Source organism: Sphaerodactylus townsendi, linkage group LG05 (genome assembly GCF_021028975.2).
Source record: "Sphaerodactylus townsendi isolate TG3544 linkage group LG05, MPM_Stown_v2.3, whole genome shotgun sequence".
Taxonomy (NCBI): Eukaryota; Metazoa; Chordata; class Lepidosauria; order Squamata; family Sphaerodactylidae; genus Sphaerodactylus; species Sphaerodactylus townsendi.
The window spans coordinates 3,634,571-3,657,854 of NC_059429.1; the positions used below are offsets into that span (position 1 = coordinate 3,634,571).

The window sequence follows — 23,284 nt, forward strand, 5'->3', positions numbered from 1 at the left end:
GTGGGGGGGGGGGGGGGTGGGGGGGGGGGGGGGTGGGGGGGGGGGGGGGTGGGGGGGGGGGGGGGTGGGGGGGGGGGGGGGTGGGGGGGGGGGGGGGTGGGGGGGGGGGGGGGTGGGGGGGGGGGGGGGTGGGGGGGGGGGGGGGTGGGGGGGGGGGGGGGTGGGGGGGGGGGGGGGTGGGGGGGGGGGGGGGTGGGGGGGGGGGGGGGTGGGGGGGGGGGGGGGTGGGGGGGGGGGGGGGTGGGGGGGGGGGGGGGTGGGGGGGGGGGGGGGTGGGGGGGGGGGGGGGTGGGGGGGGGGGGGGGTGGGGGGGGGGGGGGGTGGGGGGGGGGGGGGGTGGGGGGGGGGGGGGGTGGGGGGGGGGGGGGGTGGGGGGGGGGGGGGGTGGGGGGGGGGGGGGGTGGGGGGGGGGGGGGGTGGGGGGGGGGGGGGGTGGGGGGGGGGGGGGGTGGGGGGGGGGGGGGGTGGGGGGGGGGGGGGGTGGGGGGGGGGGGGGGTGGGGGGGGGGGGGGGTGGGGGGGGGGGGGGGTGGGGGGGGGGGGGGGTGGGGGGGGGGGGGGGTGGGGGGGGGGGGGGGTGGGGGGGGGGGGGGGTGGGGGGGGGGGGGGGTGGGGGGGGGGGGGGGTGGGGGGGGGGGGGGGTGGGGGGGGGGGGGGGTGGGGGGGGGGGGGGGTGGGGGGGGGGGGGGGTGGGGGGGGGGGGGGGTGGGGGGGGGGGGGGGTGGGGGGGGGGGGGGGTGGGGGGGGGGGGGGGTGGGGGGGGGGGGGGGTGGGGGGGGGGGGGGGGGGGGGGGGGGGGGGGTGTGGGGGGGGGGGGGGGGGGGGGGGGGGGGGGGGGGGGGGGGGGGGGTGGGGGGGCGGTGTGGGGGGGGGGGGGGGATGGGGAGTGGGGGGGTGGGGGGAGGGGGCGGGGTGGGGGGGGGGGGGGGGGGGGGGGGGGGGGGGTGTGGGGAGGGGGGGGGGGGGGGGGGAGGGGGGGGGGGGGGGGGGGGGGGGGGGGGGGGGGGGGGGGGGGGGGGGGGGGGGGGGGGGGGTGGGGGGGGGGGGGGCTGGGGGGGGGGGGGGGTGGCAGAGCGGGGAATCAAACCCGGTTCCTCCAGATTAGATACACGAGCTCTTAACCTCCTACGCCACTGCTGCTCCCAGTAAATGGTTAGATATACATGGACGGACGGACAGACGGATGGATAATCCGAGTTCCTCTCCTCCCCATTCATCTTTCTGGAGACAAAACATTTAGAATTAGTCAGAGGGAGAATTGGTCAGGTTGATCAGATGTAGGGCAGGACACCCATTGCCCAGGCTGTGCACCCTTAATCTTGGGCAACAGAGTGGGGGGATCAGCTGGGAGCCAACCCAATTGCCCTGCAGCTGATCTCTGTCCACCCCCAGCACTGAGACTCAAACAGGAAGGGGGAATCAGATGAATGAGCTCTGGCATGGATTAGCAACTCCACAGGGAGTTTGGGGGCAACAGCTGCAAGGTAATGGGGGATCCCTCATCATTGGTCCTCTTCAGCGTGGGGCCCATGGCAGCTACCTTGGCTGCCCCATGCCTAAGATCACCTCCAAAGAAGAAATGTAAATTTTTATACCCCTATTTTCTCCACCTTAAGGAGTCTCAAAGCAGCTTAAAATCACCTTCCCTTGCCCTCCCAATAACAGATACCTTGTGAGTCTGAGAGAGTTCGGAGAGAGATCATTTTAGGTCACCTAGCAGGCTTCATGTGCAGGAGCGGGGAATCGAACTTGGTTCTCCAGATCAGAGTCTGCCACTCTCAACCGCTACACCAAGCTCTCAGGAATTCTGTCTAGTCTTGGCTTGATTGCCAATGCCGACCTCACAGCTCTCTGTGCCGCCCTGCCTTCTCTCCCCAGATGTGCGACTGGAGCAGTGCTACATGAAATGGGCTGAGGACGAGTGCACGGAGCCCCTCCCTGGCAAGTATCGCATCGACCTGTGCTGCTGCTCCGTCGGCTTGGCATGGGGCAGCGACTGTGAGGAATGCCCCAAGCCTGGCTCTGTGGAGTACAAGGCCATCTGTCCACGAGGACCTGGCTTTGCCAACAGGGGGGATGTCCTGTCTGGCCGACCCTTTTATAAAGGTAAGTGGCACAATAAGTTTGGTGACCAGTCACAGCCCTGCATCCCATAGACCCCTAGCTCGTTTGGCAAGATGCTCTAGGGCCGTGGTGGCGAACCTTTGGCACTCCAGATGTTACGGACTACAATTCCCATCAGCCCCTGCCAGCATGGCCAATTGGCATGCTGGCAGAGGCTGATGGGAATTGTAGTCCATAACATCTGGAGTGCCAAAGGTTCGCCACCACTGCCCTAGGGAGTGGTAGGATGCTCTAGATCAGAGGTGTCCAACTTAAGTGCTTCAGATGTTCATGGACTACAATTCCCATCAGCCCCCGCTGGCATGGCCTCAATGAAACCAAGAGCCTTTGGGAGAATTTCCAGCAGCCTTCCTATCCACCTTTTCCATGGGCAAATCAATACATTTAATTAATTAATTAATTTAAATCAATTTCATTAAATGCCTCTAATGCAACTCCTTTACAAGGATTAGAACCTTGTAAAGGAGAACCTTGTAAAGGAGAACCTTGTAAAGAATTTAAAAAGAACATTATTACAGAAAAGGTAATGGTGTGTGGAGCTTATTTACTTACACTTACGGACGTCTAAAACTTACATAATCAAATATTCTTTTTAAAAATTCTCACATCTAAAAGAATCTAAATATAACTTTTTTTTCTTATTCATATGACCATTTTGTCATGTATTGTCCTCAAAAGACACTCCATTCTATGTGCAATCTGTTATGTATCAAAGATGCTGTCTCTCCTGTTACCCTGTTTCCCCGAATATAAGACATCCCCTAAAAATAAGACATAGAGGTTTTGCTGAAGTGCGAAATATAAGGCATCCCCTGAAAGTAAGACATAGCAAAGTTTTTGTTTGGAAGCGTGCCTGACGAACAGAACACAGAAAAATAAGACATCCCCTGAAAATAAGACATAGCGCATCTTTGGGAGCAAAAATTAATATAGGACACTTATATTTCTTTATAATTTCCTTATATTCGGGGAAACACAGTAGTTTCTTTATTTTGTCTGTAAGATCTGGTGGCTGCTGCGCTTTCTATCTGGCAGCAAATGCAAGACTAGCTGCAGTCGCAATGTACAAGTTATTATACACTTTTGGTACATTTGTGGGCAAAGTATTTAACAACACTAGCAGTAAAGCCCGTTTGACCTAAAAATACAATGGGCTCTAGAAAAACTGTTGGTAAGTTAACGACACCCACCAAGGGGACCAAACCTTCCCATCTTTCCTCCCCCCCTTCATCCCGGGGTTAATGGTGCCCACTGAGGGGGCCAAGCTCTCCTGCCCTTCCTCCCTCTTTGGCCTGAGGTCACCAGCCCCCACCTCCTTCTCCTCCTCTTCCCAGATGCCTTTATCATCACACAACAGTTAATGGCACAGTTGCGGCCTCCAGCAGTCATGTCCTTCCCCTGGGGAGCGGCCTGCACCTGCACCTGCTACCGTGTTTCCCCGAATATAAGACAGTGTCTTATATTAATTTTTGCTCCCCAAGATGCGCTATGTCTTATTTTCAGGGGATGTCTTATTTTTCTGTGTTCTGTTCGTCGGGCACGCTTCCAAACAAAAACTTTGCTATGTCTTACTTTCGGGGGATGCCTTATATTTCGCACTTCAGCAAAACCTCTACTATGCCTTATTTTTCGGGGATGTCTTATATTCGGGGAAACAGGGTATTCCTCAGGCAATTGCCGATGGTGCAGTGTCTGTAATTAATTAGCAGTGGGAGAGAAGGGCGAGCACGGGAGAGATGAGCAACTGCCACAATTCCAGTGTTTTGTTTGTGTTGTTTTCTCCCCATTCTGTGCAAACCTCATACCCAAGCCATGTGTGTGTAGTGATTGACTGGAAATGAGTCGTCACCACCGTGGCTAGCTTTTCATATAATAGGATACTTTTAGAATCTAAGTGTCTGGGGGACGGTATCTAGGTGACTGAGATTCATTCCTTGCTCAATATAATTGCTACAATTGTAACCAGCCTGCGATATGTTACCACTGCCATTCTGGGGCATTCTTTCCTTGATCGTTACTTTATGGCTTCACACACTGAGTAGATAACAAGGCTTTCCCCTGACAGTTTGGTCTAATGGGAAATGGGATTGTTTCTGTTATCTTGTGGGGGCAGGATGCCAGGTGGCTCTCTGTCTGTCGCCAACCTTGGGGCGCCTTAGCTCCAAACGAACTGTTTTTCACAGTTCTTGGGCAAATGGGAGGGGGGACTAACATTGGAATAAAGGGGACAGCAAACGCCAGGTTCGCTGGAGCTGGCTTTGTCAAGCTGGGTGCTTCAATGCTTATCAATAAAAACTGCTGATCAACAACACAGAGTCTGTTTATATACAGAGTCAAGGTTCAAGACCTAATACAAACTTAATTTTCACTTCCTCTAGCATCTATCTCATCATGAATCATAATCCAATATTATTTTGCTTTTTTACATGTCCACCACATAGGATAAAAGGCTCCATCAGTATTCTGACATTTCCAACATTTTCCATTTTAGTGGTTATTAGCTTTAGCAATATCTTTGACTGCGACGTGGCATCTAAAAATCTCCAACAGATTCCTAACGGGCCTTCCTTTCTCCTCTTGCAAGATGTGAATGAATGTAAGGTGTTCTCTGGACTGTGTACTCACGGAGTCTGTCGCAACACCATCGGGAGCTTCCGATGTCTCTGCGGAAGCGGCTTTGCACTGGATGCTGAGGAGAGGAACTGCACTGGTAGGTGGAGGAGAATTTGCATCCCCGGTTCCCCCAGACTCCCGGTCTCTCTGGTGTGTACGCTCTCCTGTAGTGCTATGGAAGTTGGCTTCCAGTAGAGTTCCGGATCATCTTCAAGGTGTTGGTGCTGACCTTTAAGGCCTTACGCGGCCTGGGACCATCGTATCTTCGAGACCGCATCACCCCATATGTCCCTGTATGGCCTCTTCGATCAGTTGAGGCAAATCTACTAGTGGTCCCTGGCCCCTCGGCAATGCGGCTGGCCTCCACGCGGGCCAGGGCCTTTACGGCTCTGGCCCCGGCCTGGTGGAACTCTCTCCCCCCAGCTGTCCGGGCCCTGCGGGACCTTGGTGAGATCCGCAGGGCCTGTAAGACAGAGCTGTTCCGCCGGGCCTTTGGAGGAACCGGCTGCTGATGGTGCCCCCCCCCCTTTGGCCCTTGACATCTGGGCCATCTGTCATCCAACGAGACTCACCATTCCTCCCTTTTGGGGGGAGGGAACTTTAAAACTAGAATGCTGGACGCCACTCATATTTTCATTTTACTGAGATTTATTGTATAATTATTAGAATTAATTCTTATGGTTTTATCGCTGCTTTTAAATGTTTTAACTATCTTATATTGTTACTTCTATATGTTGTACACCGCCCGGACCCCTTCGGGGATGGGGCGGTATAAAAGCCTAAGAAATAAATAAATAAGTAAGTAAGTAAGTAAGTAAGTAAGTAAGTAAGTAAGTAAGTAAGTAAGTAAGTAAGTAAGTAAGTGAGTAAGTAAGTGAGTAAGTAAGTAAATTAGATGGCAAGCGACATTAAGCCATGGCTGACTTACGAAAACCCCTGACAGGGTTTTGAAAGCACGAGACGAACCAAGGTGGTTTGCCGTTCAGGGGCGTTCCTGCAGAAAATAGTGCCCAGGGCAAGCGCTGACATTGTGGCCCCTCCCACCAACATCTGGAACTGAAACCACAATAGTTGTAACATCCTCTGAGACATGGATAACAATAGATCAGTGATGGCGAACCTTTTCAAGACCAAGTGCCCAAATTGCAACCCGAGTGCCCAAATTGCAATCGCAAAGTGCCAACACGGCAATTTAACCTGAATACTGAGGTTTTAGTTCAGAAAAAAAGTTGGCTCCGAGGCGCATGTTACTCAGGAGTAAGCTTGGTGAAGCAATCGTGCAACGCTTCGAATGGGTGAATCATGCCCAGGCCAGCCTAGGTGTGTGTATGGAGGTGATTTTCCGCCCCCCCCCCACATGATGAACTCTGTGCATGTGTGCCCACAGAAAGGGCTCTGAGTGCCACCTCTGGCACCCGTGCCATAGGTTCGCCATCACTGCAATAGACGGATAGCATAATTGGCTGAGACATGGAGAACAAACATAAGACACGGATAACAATAGTAGCCCTGCTGGGCAGTTTAAAAGTGGGCTCATTCATGGAATGGCTGCTTTGAATGCAAAAGACCCCAGTTTCAGGCACCTGCAGGTAAAGAATCAGGTAACAGGTGGTATGACAGACCTTCTCCTGAGACTTTGAACAGCCACTGCTGATCTGACTGGACAACGCTGGCCTTGCGAGACCCACAGTCCAATTCAATGGAAGGCGATTTCAGGCATATGTTGAAGCCGTTGTTCCTGACCAGCTAGCTCTCTATATGCAGGGAATTGTGATGGAATGCTCCTCCGAGTGAAACGAATGCCTAGTAATTTATCTGAGCATGGGCATTTTTCTTCTACATGGAAAAGAACTCAATCCTGGGAACTTCACCCTTGAGAGCTATGATTTCTTGCTCCTCGCAGATATCGATGAATGCCGGATCTCACCAGACCTGTGTGGCCACGGCTCCTGCGTCAACAAACCTGGCAGTTTTGAGTGTGAATGTTTCGACGGCTACGAGAGTGGGTTTATGATGATGAAGAACTGCATGGGTGAGCAGAGTATCGTGGGAGATTTGGGCCAAGAAGCTGGGGTCTGTTTTTTAATTTTAAAATAACTGACTGGCTAATCCAGGCTATCCCACAAACTCCAATTGCCCATCTTAGAATTTCTGTAAAGCACCCTCAAATATTTCTGTAAAACACCCTCCACCCGGGCCAGGGCCTTTACAGCTCTGGCCCCTGCCTGGTGGAACGCTCTCCCTCCAGCTGTCCGGGCCCTGCGGGACTTTGGTGAATTCCGCAGGGCCTGTAAGACTGAGCTATTCCGCCGGGCTTTTGGAGAGACCAGCCGCTGACGTCGATGCCCCCTCCCCTGCCCCCCTCTTATTTTAACAATCTGGGGCTTTGCTGTTCCCTCTTAGGGGGAGTTTTAATTATTGGACGCCATCTGTTCTGCTGTGTTGCTGTTTGACATGTTTTACGATTGGATGTTGTATTTTTAAAGTGTATTACCATCATTGTATGATGTGCTTATTATTTTTGTTGTAAACCGCCCTGAGCCCTTTGGGGGAGGGCGGTGTATAAATTTAACAAACAAACAAACAAATAAATAAATAAATATACTAATTTATACTGGGCATGATCCTCAGGGAAGTTATCTGACAATACGTAATTGGCTAAGGGGTCGAACGTCCAATGACGAGCCCTTAGCCAATTAGGGTGAAGGACGCACAGGGACCCAAGCCCTGTGTGTCCTGCAGTCCCATTGGCCATTGCCAGGCTGGCAAAGCCTTCCCCAGCCGGGCCCAGTGTGGCCTGGCAAAATGCTTCCCTTTCTCCTCCCCAACTGGGTCTTCCATGGGCCTGGCAAGCCCTTTCCCTTCCCCTCCTCCCCCAAGACTCCCCAGCCTCCCCCTCCAATCCCAACCATCTAAATCCCACACTCTTCCACCCTTAGCCACCCTCCCCCCCAGCCTTACCTTCCAACCCTCCCCCCAGCCCAGCCCAGCCCCGGCCTCACCTTACCACCCTGCCCTACTAGAACCCTTCCCTTTCCATCCTCCCCCACCCCAGCCCCCCCTTTCAACCCTCCTGCCATCCCACGTCACTTGGTTCCATCCTCTTTCAGCCCAACCCTCACCTCGCTGCCCGCCCCCCACCCCAAGCCACTCCTCTCCACCTTCTCCTCTTCTCCTCATCTTCCAACATTCCCCAACCCTCACCTCTCCAGCCTCTCCCCCGCCCCCGAGCCGCAGACCCAGAAGCATGTAAGTGGCCCCTTCCGCACACGCAAAATAATGCGTTTTCAAACCACTGCCACAACTGTTTGCAAGTGGATTTGGCTATTCCGCACAGCTTCAAAGAGCACTGAAAGCAGTTTGAAAGTGCATTATTCTGCATGTGCGGAACAAGCCAGTGTCACTCTGGGAGTGGGAGGGGGGACGGCGGATGCTGCAGTCGCAGCAAAGCCCATTGCAGGGGGAGATGCTTCCTCTTGGGCCCTTTGCTCAGGCCCATGGCATCTCTCCCGCAGTGGGCTTTGCTGCTAGTCTTATAGAAGTCACTTTGGAATCTTCTTGCACAGATCCCGTTCATTCTGACAAGGCCAGGCGGGAGGGTCAGAACTTTTGGTCCCTTGCCCTTTTACGGCACAGCAAAATGTAGCATCCAAACCTTTCGCTACCAGAGGCTATCTGAGTGCCACCCACCTACGTCTTTTCTTTCTGATAACTAGTAAATAAAACCAAAGCCATGTGACTTCGTCATATCAGCTCCAGCAGTGGCGTAGGAGGTTAAGAGCTCGTGTATCTAATCTGGAGGAACCGGGTTTGATTCTCCGCTCTGCCGCCTGAGCTGTGGAGGCTTATCTGGGGAATTCAGATTAGCCTGTGCACTCCCACACATGCCAGCTGGGTGACCTTGGGCTAGTCACAGCTTCTCGGAGCTCTCTCAGCCCCACCCACCTCACAGGGTGTTTGTTGTGAGGGGGGAAGGGCAAGGAGATTGTCAGCCCCTTTGAGTCTCCTTACAGGAGAGAAAGGGGGATATAAATCCAAACTCCTACTACTACTCCTCCTCCTCCTCCTCTTCTTCTTCTTCTTCTTCTTCTTCTTCTTTTTCTTCTTCTTTTTCTTTTTCTTTTTCTTTTTCTTTTTCTTTTTCTTTTTCTTTTTCTTCTTCTTCTTCTTCTTCTTCTTCTTCTTCTTCTTCTTCTTCTTCTTCTTCTTCTTCTTCTTCTTCTTCTTCTTCTTCTTCTTCTTCTTCTTCTTCTTCTTCTTCTTCCAAATCATTGGTTGTCGTTTAGGGGTGAGTGGAGAAGTGCACGTACAGTGGCATCATGGGACAGAAAACCAAGATTATGAAGAAATGTCACAAATAAATTAGATGATCAATTGTCCCTCTAAGGCTTCCTTACCACTAGGCAGAAGCTCGCTCTTGCGGAGTGGGACCAAGCCGCCAGCAAGAGCGCCTCCTGCTGGGCAGCTGCCCAACCTGCGTGGCACCAATACCATGCCTGCGCGGCCGCGCAGCTTACAAGAAACACTGTAGATGACATATGAAATACAACCAGCAAGGGGACAGATTTTGTCAGACAAAAAATAGGGATTACCAGGACTAAGTAGAGTTGATCAGAGCTGATTCCCCAAGAATGGGAGTAAAGAAGGTGTGACGCTTTCAGCCCACTCAAATTCACCTGGGGGTTCCCTCCCCGTCCGCTTGCTCCTTATCTTTCAGATGTTGATGAATGTGAGAGAGACCCGTTGCTCTGCCGAGGAGGGGTCTGTGTCAACACCGAGGGCAGTTTCGAGTGCCTTTGCCCTCCAGGACATGAGCTCATCTCCGAGGGGAACGCCTGTGTCGGTAAGTACCAGCGAATGGACTCAGGACCTGGCAGATCTCATGAGAGGATGGGCAGAAGTCACTGTCCATTCATTGAAAGAAGGCTGCACAGATGGCAAAACGTGATCAGTACTCCTGACTTGGTTTTTTTAAAACTGTAAACAGCCATGGGGAGACCCAAGTTGTATCAGGGGTGAGAAAGTGGGAGATTAAGCCTTTATCCTTGTGTGAATTCCCCAGTAGAACTCGCCCCCTCCAAGTCGCCATTTTCAAGGGAAGTATCTCTTCATTTGCAAAGCAACCCGGTTTATTCCAGCACTAGTCATACATGTGCCAAATTTCATTTTCCATACCTTAGAACTTCTAGGGAAAATGTGACTTAGCTCCAATACATCTGAATATTGGAGGGATAGCCAGGGAGAGTTGGATTTGGTCAGTGAAACTGAAGGAGAGGGAAAGAGTTAATCCCCAGTTCCCCCGCCTTTCTCCCCATGCCATAGTGCAGGTCTGATTCCCCTCCTTTCTGTTAGCATCCCCCAAAAACTGAATAGATCCTCGGCCCAATGCCTTGTCTCGGTATACCCTTGATCTCTGTTGTGTAAACTGACCCAAATGTCTTCTGAGATCGTCCCTAGTCCATTCCTTCACTTCAACCTCTCCTCTCTCATCTCAAGATATCAACGAGTGCTCCCTCAGCAGCAATTTGTGCCGTAACGGCCACTGCGTCAACATCATCGGAACCTACCAGTGTGCATGCGATTCTGGGTTCCAGGCCACACCGGACCGGCAAGGCTGTGTTGGTGAGTTTTGTGACCCCTAAAGTCAGCATTCGCACCATTGTCCGAGATCAGCTCTCTTCTGTGATCTGAGGACTAGTGGGTACCTTTATCCCCCACTTTGTTTCCCTGGATTACACCTTTTTCTTCAACAGTGCTTCTTTCGACTAGTGATCCCATCCCTTCTCATTCCAGATATCGATGAGTGCACTATCATAAACGGCGGGTGCGATACTCATTGCGCCAACTCGGAAGGTAGCTACGAGTGCAGTTGTAGTGAGGGATATGCCCTGATGCCCGATAAACGGTCATGCACAGGTGAGGATCGTATTTACCTGTCTACCCATTGCTGCCCTGGTAACATTTCTTTTGGCATGAACCCCAGAGGATACAAGAAGTGCAAAATATTTCTTGTGGAACAAGCATTTCTGAAGTCGTCTCCACAGATCGTGTCAATGGGCAATATCACCCCTCTGTGTGTGGAACTGTGAAGTTTTTGTATACCTCTCCGTTCCTGTAGCCCCTTCCGTCCCCTGCGAAGAGCATTCCCAGAGTTGTGAGACCCAAGTGGAGGAATCCTTTATTTTATTTATATCCCACTTTTCTCCCCAATGGGCTTACATTGTTTTTCTCACCTGTGTTTTATCCTCACAGAAACCATGTGAGATAGGTTAGGCTGAGAGTACATCCTGGCCAAGCTCTCATGGCAAAGTGGGAATTCGAATTTAGGTCTTCCAGATCTAGTCCAACACTTTAACCACTACACAGTGCAACTTGGGTGAGCTGCACTGAAGGAGGGTGGAATCCCTCCGTATCCTCTTCTGTAAGCACATCTGCATTGAGGAGAAGGGTTGATTGCATTTCTTTTACAATTTATTTTACTTGTATATTTATGTGGACTAATCTGGAGAACCAGGCAGTGGTGGGATTCAGCAGGTTCGCACCACTTTGGCAGAACCGGTTGTTAAAATGGTGCTTGTAAACAACCGATTGTTAAATTATTTGAATCCCACCACTGGAACTGGGTTTGATTCCCCGCTCTTCCACATGAGCAGCGGACTCTAATCTGGAGAATCAGGTTTGTTTCCCCACTCCTACACATGAAGCCTGCTGGGTGACCTTGGATCAGTCACAGTTCTCTCAGAACTCTGTCAGCCCCACCTGCCTCACAAGGTTGTGGGGAGAAGAAGGGAAAGGAGTTTGTAAGCCCCTATGAGACTCCTTAAAGGTAGAAAAGAGTAAGGTATAAAAACCAACTCTTCTAAATCACCAGGAGTTAACTAAAATATTAGTGAGGTTCAATACAACTGTCATATATTTATATTATATAGTATAGTAGTTAGAGTGTTGAAATAGGATCTGGGAGGTGTACATCAAATCTCCACTGTGCGATGGAAACCTATTGGGTGGCCATGGGCCAGCCACACACTCACCAGTGTAACCTACCTCACAGGGGTGTTGTGAGGGTAAAATGAAGACGAGAACAATGTCAGCTGATTTGTCAACTATGACAATAATAGTACAATAATGGCATGATAGCAACAGGTGGAAAAATCAGGTACCAAATGAACTTTAGGCATTACTTTAAAATGCTGAAGGAAGGGAAAGTCCTGTGGTCTCCTATGCTGAAGGGTTTGTCCCCAGTACGTTACCCTTGAGTAATAATTCTCCTGCTATGGAAACGATTACATCTCCTGAGTACTTGGGGCCTTGGGAGTGGTTCCCACAAGTCTGTTTTTTCGTGAGGTGGGGCTTTTTTGTGCAAGAACAAACTCTCTTTTGCTGTTGTCATCCAGATATCGACGAGTGTGAGGATAACCCAGACATCTGTGATGGAGGTCAGTGTACCAACATCCCGGGAGAATATCGGTGTCTCTGCTTTGATGGATTCATGGCTTCCTTGGACATGAAGACATGTATAGGTAAGGGAAAGGCCCGGAGAGTCATGTAGGTGCCAAATGTTGTGGGTAGAGATTTGTTAAAGTCTGTGTCGTGGTCACTAGACATTTATTTACTTACTTTCTTTTGTCACTGGAGCTGAGTGGCTGTCCTCAAATGTACCTATTCTGGCATTGAAATCTCCACCTATTATAAAATGTGCTGTCGGAAAAACTGGCAGCATCCAATATTGACAGGAGACTATTATTTTTTATTGGACCCCTTTATGCACTTCCATTAGAGTTAGATGTAACCCCCAAGGTCATATTTCTGAGAGTATATGCACTCAGAAGGGAGTGATACAAGGATGTACGCTAACGCCCTCATTATTTAACTATTGCATTAATGACCTTATTACACAACTTGGTAAGCTGGAATTCCATCCTCCAAAAATTGCGAGCAAACATATTTCCCTCCAGCTTTACACTGATGACACTACAATAACGTCAAGAGCCCCAGTTGGCCTAAAGAGAGTTTTGAAAGCTTTTTGCACAGTATTGCCGAATTCACCATCTGGAGATCAATCATGATTAGACCAAAATAACAGCCTGTTCAAAAAGAAAGGAAATTCAATCATGGTTTATTAACTCAGCACAACTGGAACAGGTCCACTCGTACAAGTATCTGGGAATTGTTTTTAAGCGTTGGGCCAGAAGAGTGCGCATATTACATATGCCTCTTCAAAAGCACAGTTAAGTGCAGTAACTGAGAAGCAAGCCTTTATTGGCATAGACAGCAGTACAACAATAATAAAAACAGATTAAAAAGCATATACAATACAGGATATACATGATAGGACGAAGGAAATCTACTGGCATTTAGTAATTTCCAGGAGAAAGTCTGCCACTATCATACAGAGAGAAGGATCAGGGTTGTCCAACAAGTAGTGTAATCTAAATAAATTGAGGAGATCGGGTAAATGTAAAGGAGTGAGATTCACATACTTGGATCTGATTTCCTTGAATCTGAGACAGTGAAGTAATTGGTGGGCCAGAGATTCAACTGAGCCATCGTTACAGGGGCACAATCTTTTAGCCTTTTCTTGCTTATTAAATCTGCCATGTAACAAGGCAGAAGGCATAACATTAAACCTGGCGAGCATTATGGCTCTCCTTTGAACAGGGTTTATTAAGCAATACAGGTAGTGTGCCAAGTGGCCCCGTTCAAATGGGAGAGAAAAATACGGGGGGGAGCACGTTTTCTTGGCTGCGGTGATTAGGGTAGAGAACTCTTTATCCAATAGTTGACCTTTTAATTTCCTATAAGCTTCTGAATAGGACAAAGGGCAAAGTGAATCCACTGACAGTCCGATAGAGGCAATTTTTTCTTCAATTATGGAAAACCAGGGGTTGGAATGGGTGTCAGAGAGCAGTTAAGTGCAGTAGGAATCCAGATATATAGAGAGAATACAGTTAAAGTTTCTGAGATCAATATTCCAAGTTCCACCTAATATATCTAATGCATTATCCGTTTGGAAGCTGGGATGGTATCAGTAAAGGCAAGAATCTGGTTGATAGCTATATTACTTTGGATGAGGCTACTTAAGAATACCAAGGGATTGGTACCTCTTCTTTTATTGGATTCATTGGATTGTATTTTCCCATGGTAAAAGCTTGTAGAATCTAAATTGAATTATTACGGGTTTTCTAACGAGATGCTCAAATCAACAGAATGCACACAAGTAAAAGAGATAATCTCACAGAGAGTTGTTGATGTCGAAAGACAAAATGATACAAGTACAATTAAGAGATTTTTATCTGACCCCAGCCCGCAGTACAAGGTGATATTGGTATCATATGAAAGATATCTAGATAGATTGGATTACAGAAGAACTTTTACCTTATTCAGGTATGATGTATTTCCTACAGCCAGGTTTTAACCCAATCAAGCCTTTTCCCATAGCATTGTTCCCGCCTGGGAATGGAACTTCACTGTGGGCCCTTTTTCCGAGGGTTGCTGCCCGCAATTCCCAGCGGGCGGCATCCCTGGAGCGCGCCTGGGCATCCCCATGACCCCGCGCTCTGCGCGGGGTCATCAAAAGGCGCCCTTTGAAAGAGCACCAGGGATGCCTCGCGCTGAGGGGGCGCGACAGCAGCCGCGTCGGGGCAGCTGTGCTGTCGCCGCCCCTCTCATGGGGAGTGCCGGGGGACCCCGCGCTACTCTCCTCAAGTAGCGCGGGGCTTAAGGTAAGTGGGGAAAGGCCCTTTGTTTCTTTAACTCTCCCCAGACCCGTAACTGTAAGGGGGTGAGGTGGGGACCGGTGCACCGGGCAGGCACCAGTGGGTCATGTGGGGGGCAGAAAATTGCCTTCAGACCCCTCCCCCTTTTCTCCTTGCCCCACCCCGCCAGGCCCGGCAGAAGCAACTGCCAGGTCAGCCTCACCTGGCCGGGCCCCACGGAGGCTGCGGCCGGGCGTCCCTGCCCAGCCCTGCCCCAGCACAGCTATAACGGGCGGAGTGGGGACTGGCCCCACGGAGGCTGCGGCTGGGCGTCCCTGCCCAGCCCTGCCCCAGCATAGCTATAAGGGAGCAAGGAGGGGACCAGTGCAAAAGAAGAGCAAATCTCTTCTCTTCACCTCTCCTCCCCTTCCAGCCCTCCAAGCAAAATGGCAGGTAAGTGGGGCGTGGGGGGCCGAGCACGGGGGTGTTGTGGGGCCCATGGGGTAAAGAGCGGAAAACTTGGAGTTCGCCCCAGGCTCTATTTTCCCCAGCTATGCCTCTGACTCCTCCTATAACTGAGACCTCCCCACTGAAGGCAACTCGCCTTTGGATCCTATTCCACCTTTGGTCCATTGTGCCTGACTTTTTCCTGCCAACAGGCCTGCAGCTGTATCCCGCTCCTTCAAACCTCTGCTAGATCAGTAAATACTGCCCTACCCTTGACACCCTCCTCTGTTCCCCTCTGTCTTCATTTCTTTCCAAATCCTAGATTTCTCAAATCTGTGTTTGTGTGTTTTGTTATTACTTTCAATTCTGTAATAAAATTGTAACACTTCTACTAAAGTCTGGTTTTTGTGCAGATTTCTGAGGGGAGCAACCTCTGTAAAACACAGGTGTGAATCCCCGCCCGGTCTTTCACATTGCAAAGTCGAAAGGGGACAGACCAGACTAATTCAGAACAGAGGACTGTAGTCTGTGGCCATTTACCCCCGATTAGATTTGGGCTGCATTGATGATATCAGGACCAGGGACATCCTTAGTCAGAATGAGCCTGGAATGTTGAACAAAGAAACTCAAGAAGTCGAAGGCTTTCATGGCCGGATTTAACTGGTTGTGGTGGGTTTTCTGGGCTGTGTGGCCATGGTCTGGTAGATCTTGTTCCTAACATTTCGCCTGCATCTGTGGCTGGCATCTTCAGAGGTGCATCACAGAGGGAAGTCTGTGATACACCTCTGGATCCAACCCAAGATCTGGCCTTGAGGATCAGATCAACTATACTCCCTACAACTAATTAAGGTGGTGGTTCTTTAATAGTTGGGTGGGAGGTTTAAGATTAAATTAACATTTGGGGGAAAGGATTCTGGTGATCTATCCTTTGCATGTTCTTCGTGAGGACGAGGACAGGTGTGTCTTTCATTATCCGGATCTGAGTTGCTGAGCCTTTAGGGAAGACATTGTTTATTGCTACATGTACGTGACTGGGGAGGGTGAAAGTATATGTCAGGCCAACCCCTCTTAGTATCAAAGTCCATGAATTAAGACAGGCATCCGTTTAAGTCTGGACTGTCTGTGTTACCAAGAGACACAACTGCCTAACAGTTTGTCCCAGTTAGAAATGAGAGAGTTTCAGCTTTCGAAATGGTGGCTACATATTGAAAAAAAGATCTTTTCCTTTGGCTTCTCTTGGGAGGCCCTACAAATGCTCACCGCTCCGGAGATTTACCATCGCTTAAAGTCTAGATTATTTGATCAAGAGTACCAATTTCTCCTGAGCAAAGCTCAAAGCTCTTGCTCTCCAATATTCTTTGGGATTATCCCTCAGAAATCTAGCCCTGCTATATACCTGCAACAACTTATTAATTACAATTGCAGATGGGTCATGACTAGAGCAAGGTGTAACTCTTTTCCGTCAGCACATCTTCAAGGTCGCTTCTCTGGTATTCCACAAAATGAGCGTCGCTGTCAATTTTGTCCTGATACAACTGATACACTTTCTCATATTCTGCTTCATTGTTCAAAGTACAACAACATCAGAACCGATTTTAGAACTGTGTTACCAACAGGATTTATGCTCCTTTCTGATAAAATAAAAATGGCTAAGCTTCTAAATAGCTCTAGTGTTGAAATCTCTGAAGCTGTTGCTGTGTTTTTGCTCTGTGTACTGCAAGTTGAGCAATAATGATCTTTTTATTGTATTTGAAATTCTTGGCACTGATTGTATGCCTAATAAAGGTTTTGGATTTGGATTTGACACAACTGGCAGAGCATTTTTTTTAATGCCCCTGCCCCTGTCTTGCTATGGGCCTGCATGCCAACATCTCTTCCATTTTAAAGTACCCTTCTTGCTTGCAAGGGGAAAATAACAGAGCAGAAATTATATCCAAATCTCATTGTACAAAATTATAGATGGGAGGATAGAGTATTTCCCAAATATCCAGCATTGTGAAAGTCCGTCGAGAGGAGAAGCTGATGAGATGTTTGGGGTCAGGGAAAGGATAGCAGATGCCTGAGCAGCATCCATAGGGTTGAATGAGAAGGTTCTGGAGATAATGAACACCTGGTTATACTTGTGAGTTGACTTGGGGAGGGATGTTACAGGCAGTGCTGGATTCTGGTGACGGTTCTTCTGAATGTGATTCTCTCCCCCTGCAGATGTGAACGAGTGTGACCTGAACCCCAACATCTGTTTGCATGGAGACTGTGAAAACACCAAAGGATCATTCATCTGTCATTGCCAGCTTGGCTACTTCGTCAAGAAAGGCACAACGGGTTGTACAGGTAGGGGAGATCCTGTGTGGGATGTGGGAATTAGAGTTCTTTCACCAGGTTATGGAGGCCTACAGATGCTTCCCACTCCTGTCCACTGGTGTCCATGGGGGATGTGGAGGGCTGCTTCCGCACATGCAGAATAATGCACTTTCAAACTGCTTTCAGTGCTCTTTGAAGCTGTGCGGAATAGCAAGATCCACTTGCAAACAGTTGTGAAAGTGGTTTGAAAACGCATTATTCTGCGTGTGCGGAAGGGGCCTAGGTTCCACTAAGAACATCAGGCTGGTAATGAGGGCTGTTCTGTGGGGTGCACTGAGAAATGAGCTATTCATTTTTCACTTTCTGTCTCAGCTTTAGAATTGTTATTTTTATTTTGCTGCTATTTTGTGTAGGCATCATGTTTCGTTCTCTGTCAGGAGCATCCTACTGTAATTTACCTTTATGTAAAATGTGTGCCATTATGTTATATTGTTGAACAATATTGTATTTATGAGTCAACAGAAGTGCTGGATTATTTAAACAATAATATGTCTCAAAGGCCCATTCCAGGTTGACTCATTTATGATTGTTTTTTAATTTACATTGTATTCATTTATGATTGTTTAATTTACATGTATTTATTTCATTTACATCCACACGCACAAGCCTTTATTGGCATATAAAACAGGACAAAATTTTAAAACAAAACAAGGTTAAGAAATACAGTTAAAATTACTAATTTCCAGTATAAAATTTGCAACAGTTTCACAAAAGAGCACATCAGAGCTGTTCAGGAGATCGGGTATCTTATAACACTCGTGCCACTGAGAACATTGCAAGAAAGTGGAATTCATGTATTTCATGCGTATCTTATTGTATTTAGGGCATAGAAACAGAGAATGGTCAAGTGTTTCAACCGTAGTCATATCACATGAACAAACTCTTTTAGAACGTTCCATATTCTTGAATCTTCCCTCCAGCAGAGCTGATGGCAGCACATTACATCTTGCAGTAGCCAAGGCTCTCCTCTGGGTGGGATTAATCAGCAGATGAAGATATGCTGCCATCATTCCACGCTCGCATGGGATTAATAATGTAGTCGGAGAACAGGTTGTCTTGGCAGCACGAGTCAAATTATGAAAATCAAGATCCAAGAGCCTATTCTTAACTACATATAATTATCCTTCTTTGAAAAGTGGCGTGAAACATGATACTGGATGGTGGTAAGAAACAGACGATACTGGATAATTAGCAGCTTTTACAGTACTAACCTCAACACGGTTTCCTCTTTTTGGTTATAGGTTCAGCACAGGGTAAAAGAAGCAATTTTTAAAAATATAGTACCCAATTAATATGGGGTTCTGGGGTGCTGGGTGGTTTCCGGGCTATATGGCCGTGTTCTAGCAGCTTTCTCTCCTGACGTTTCGCCTGCATCTGTGGCTGGCATCTTCCAAGGATCTTCAGAGGATCCTCATCAGATCCTCTGAAGATGCCAGCCACAGATACAGGCAAAACATCAGGGGAAAATGCTGCTAGAACAGGGGTCTGCAACCTGCGGCTCTCCAGATGTTCACAGACTACAATTCCCATCAGCCCCTGCCAGCATGGCCAATTGGCCATGCTGGCAGGGGCTGATGGGAATTGTAGTCCGTGAACATCTGGAGAGCCGCAGGTTGCAGACCCCTGTGCTAGAACATGGCCATACAGCCCGGAAACCACACAGCACCCCAGTGATTCCGGCCGTGAAAGCCTTCGACAATACAATATAGGGTTTTCTTGTGCCCCCTAGACTCCACTCACCCTCCCCTCTCCCTTCCAGATATTGATGAGTGTGAAATCGGAGCGCACAACTGTGACATGCACGCTTCCTGTATCAACATTCCCGGGAGCTTCAGGTGCAAGTGCCGGAGCGGATGGCTGGGTGAAGGCCTGAAATGTAACGGTGAGTGGGCAGAGCCCAGACAAGGGGGCAGCGAGTGATTCCGTTTATTGATGTATTTAGGCAGTTTCACACACCCTGAATAATGCAGCTTTAATCCATTTCCAATGCACTTTAGCAATCATTGGAAAGTACCGTGTTTCCCCAAAAATAAGACAGTGTCTTATATTAATTTTTTGCTCCCAAAGATGCGCTATGTCTTATTTTCAGGGGATGTCTTATTTTTCTGTGTTCTGTTCATCGAGCATGCTTCCAAACAAAAACTTTGCTACGTCTTATTTTCAGGGGATGTCTTATATTCGGGGAAACAGGGTAGATTTTGCCGTTCACACTGTAAAATCCAGTTGCAATGCACATTGAAAGTGAATGCACACTTGAAACTGTCATATACATACTCTGCTTCTGTTCCCAGTGGGGACCCCAGGTGGCTTACATTGTTCCCCACTCTTCTATTGTATCTTCACAACATGGAGCTTTTCTGCATTCTTATTTTCTTTTCTGGTAAGCTCCTATTTCTTGGGCGGGGGGGGGGGGGGGGGGCAGGGTTCAGTTCTGCACATGTTTTGCTCCCTCTAGGGATTGGCTCAATATCGCACAGATTTATGTCTGACATATCTCCTTGTGCATGTAAAGAGCAGGTTTTTACGCTGGTCATAAACCCGTGTGATATTGAATCAACCACCAGAGGGAGCAAAATACATGCAGGACAGAGTGTGTGTGTGGGGCGGGGGGGGGGGGGACCCTGAATTAACAGGAACTTACACACAAGGAAAATGAGAATGCAGAGAAGCCCAAGACTGGGGAAGTAGGTTAAACTGGGAAAGAGGAAAGGGGCCCAGGTTACCCAGTGAGCTTCCTTGGCAGAGCGGGGATTCAAACCTGCGTCTCCCAGATCCACTCTAACCACTACACTTACTATACTACACTACAAGCAACACACTAGAGTGGGAGCTCATTGTTAGCAGGTTTTACAACAGCTTCTGGGGCATTTTTATGGGGATGGTTTGCAAGGGGCGGCCAACCTGTGGCGCTCCAGATGTTCATGGAGTAGAGGAAGAAGAAGAAGAGTTTGGATTTATATCCCCCCTTTCTCTCCTGCAGGAGACTCAAAGGGGCTGACAATCTCCTTGCCCTTCCCCGCTCACAACAAACATTCTGTGAGGTGGGTGGGGCTGAGAGAGCTCCGAAGAACTGTGACTAGCCCAAGGTCACCCAGCTGGCATGTGTGGGAGTGCACGGGCTAATCTGAATTCCCCAGATAAGCCTCCACAGCTCAGGCGGCAGAGCGGGGAATCAAACCCGGTTCCTCCAGATTAGATACACGAGCTCTTAACCTCCTACGCCACTGCTGCTTCTGGGAGTACAATTCCCATCAGCCCCTGCCAGCATGGCCAATAGATCATCCTGGCAGGGGCTGATGGAAGTTGTAGTCCATGACCATCTGGAGCACCACAGGTTGGCCGCCCCTCTAAGCTGTGCCCCAGCACTGATTATTAAGTGTCGTGTTCCAACCTTGAAATGTGTGAGGTAAGGAAAAAGAGCAGTGCCTTTGAGAATGTGCAAAGTGCTTCTCCTTCGCTGAGCTCCTATGAATCCTTCCCATCTCAGATTTCTGGGTTTACGTTTAAAAGTCTGGTTCTCACTGAGGCTGGTTTTTTTTTTAAATCCCAGCACTTAGAAATCTAGCCTGTAAAAGGAAATGCTCAACTAGAACTTCTTGTAATGGTGTACTAGATTTCTGTGAGCAGGGATTATGAATCGTTCACTGTAAAAATGTTTCTTCTGCATAAAAAATAGAATGTCAGAAGAAAAGCTAGGCTGTGACTCTACTCACTGATGTGCTAGCTTACCATTTGCAGGGAGTTCAGTTCTTTTTTCACTCATAGACATTTGCTGAATACAGAAAGGCTGTCACTTAGTCTTCTTCCTGATGCTCTTGGTTTCCAAATGCAAGGATTTTGTTTTTGTGTTGAAATTCCTTCCAAATGGAAACATCAGGGAGAAGGCTGGAGTCATCTTCGCTGACAAGCTAGCTTTCTATGTATAGGGAATTAGAACGCTCCTCTGAGAGTATGAATTTTCAACAAGAGGGTGTAAATTGCCTGTGCCTTTCTCTCTCCCTTCTTCTCCCCGCAGACTTGGATGAGTGTGCCACTGAAGCACATAGCTGCAACTTGAATGCCAATTGCCTGAACACCCCTGGATCATACCGCTGTGCCTGCCGGGAAGGTTTCAACGGAGATGGTTTCTCCTGCTCAGGTACATTCACTTTTTTCTTCTGGATCCCAAGATGAGGTGAAGGACAGGATTTGCTGGGAAGGAAGAAACTGTAGCCCTGTAGACAGAGAAGGATAGCAGCAGGGTGGGGTTAAGTGAGGCACCAAACAGGCATTTGCAAGCATTCGGTGGGATGGCTGCAAAATTAACTGGCTGTTTGCATCAGAAGAATTGCTGGCTAGAAGAGATTGTCGGTGGAAAATTTACCAAAACCCCCCACAATCCTCCAGACCTGGGAAACCAGACCTTGTAGGAGGGCTGGTCTGATACCAACACCAAGGCCGTTTCTGCACGGAGGCAGAAGGGGTCGGGTCGGCGCAATCCACGCCAACCCGACCCCTCTGGGACCGTTCGCATGGATGGTCCCAGAAACGGCAGGGACGACGGTGCAGAGCTGCGCCGTCGTCAGAGCGACTCACCTGTCCTGTGGCCCTCCGGCACGTCGCCGAGGCCAGGGGACACGCCCCCTACCCTGCGCAACCGCTCCGGAGTCGCAGGGCAGAGGGGGCGTGTCCCCAGGTCTCGGCGACGCGCCGGAGAGCAGCAGGACAGGTAGGTAGAGGGGGGAGGGCGCCTTGGAGCTGCTGCCATTCGCACAGCAGCGGCTCCAAGCCGGCGTTTCCCAACAACCTCGCTTGCCAAGCGAGGTTGGGAAACGCCGGCTTCGTGCCGGTCGGGCGGTGCGAGGGTGGCGCGGCTGCACAGCAGCTGCACCCCCTGTGCGAATGGCTCCCTGGGGACAGCGTTTTTGCCGTCCCCAGGGCGCCATTAACTGCCCGTGCGGAAAGGGCCCAAGTCTGAAGGCTCTCATGAATACTCACTTCCTTAGTCTGGGCACTTGTCCCTGTGGAAGACTGTCGGGGGTCTACTTGGTGCATCAGATTTGTCAGTGCCTTGCCCAACCCTGCCCAGGTACCTGCCCTAGAGCGCCTGACTTGTAGAACAGCCAGGTTTACGACAGAGAGATTTGCAGTCCACCAGTCCTGGTGAGTGGCTCCCCATTGGGGAATAACCACCTGTCTGACAGGTCACCATCCCTGGCTGGCGAGCGAGCGACCTTATCCTGGTGGAGATGGGTAGACACACGTGGGCTCGAAAAGAAGCTGCTCGCATTTATTTGAGTATCCCTGTTGAACTCTCACAAAGGTTGATGGTGCATTTTGGGAGTTGTTCGACAAGTTGTTTCCAAAATCCTTCCATGCGCCCAAGCGCAAAGAGGTGCCCGACTCCCAACCTACCTGCCCGTGTCCTTCCCACAACCTTTTTAAAGAGTAACCTGTCATGGAGAATATATACATCTTGTAAAACCTGTAAATTACACTTTTCAATTTATCTAGACATGACTTCCTACCACATCAAACGGGAAATGACATTTTTTTGTGGTTTCCCTACTTCAATCAGAAAAAAAAAATTAAATTCCCATCAACGTTGTCAGTCCAATAAATTCTGAGTATGTGGCAAAGGCAGCGATCTGTTTGCTGTTTGCTTGACCCTGCAAACTGTGCAGGTGTGAACGACTCACAATACTGCGTGCTTTAAATAGCAAAGAAATGGATGGTTCGAGGGTTCGGGATGCTCGATTTGAGGGGAAATGAGCACAGTGAATGGAATTAGATCACATTATATTGCAGCATCATGAGCAGTAAAGTTGCTGAATTTTGCAATGGGTCTGGCACACAAATTGGTCCAGTTTATAATGCCCAATATTTTACAAACGGAGTATTATTTTTCCTCCTGGAGGCTCTTCTGTGGCTTGGAATATGAAATGAGTTTCTGCAGATAAACTCAGGCCAGCCTGGCGGCTTTTAAAGGTACATTCTGAGTGAGGGAGAACATTTTATTGAACAACTTGGCAGATCGGATTGAAAATATTTCTGAGTTGGTGCGCC

General features: G+C 49.4%; 1 protein-coding gene across 1 annotated transcript in view; it reads left to right on the forward strand.

Annotated features, from left to right (window-relative positions):
* The window catches only part of FBN3 (fibrillin 3), a 223,189-nt gene that overhangs the window by 134,593 nt on the left and 65,312 nt on the right, over positions 1-23,284 (forward strand). Inside the window, 10 exon segments of the mRNA XM_048496904.1 lie at positions 1,847-2,105; positions 4,708-4,833; positions 6,640-6,768; positions 9,454-9,579; positions 10,233-10,358; positions 10,530-10,652; positions 12,131-12,256; positions 17,084-17,209; positions 18,999-19,121; positions 21,255-21,377. Coding sequence (XP_048352861.1) covers positions 1,847-2,105; positions 4,708-4,833; positions 6,640-6,768; positions 9,454-9,579; positions 10,233-10,358; positions 10,530-10,652; positions 12,131-12,256; positions 17,084-17,209; positions 18,999-19,121; positions 21,255-21,377 — 1,387 coding nt within the window.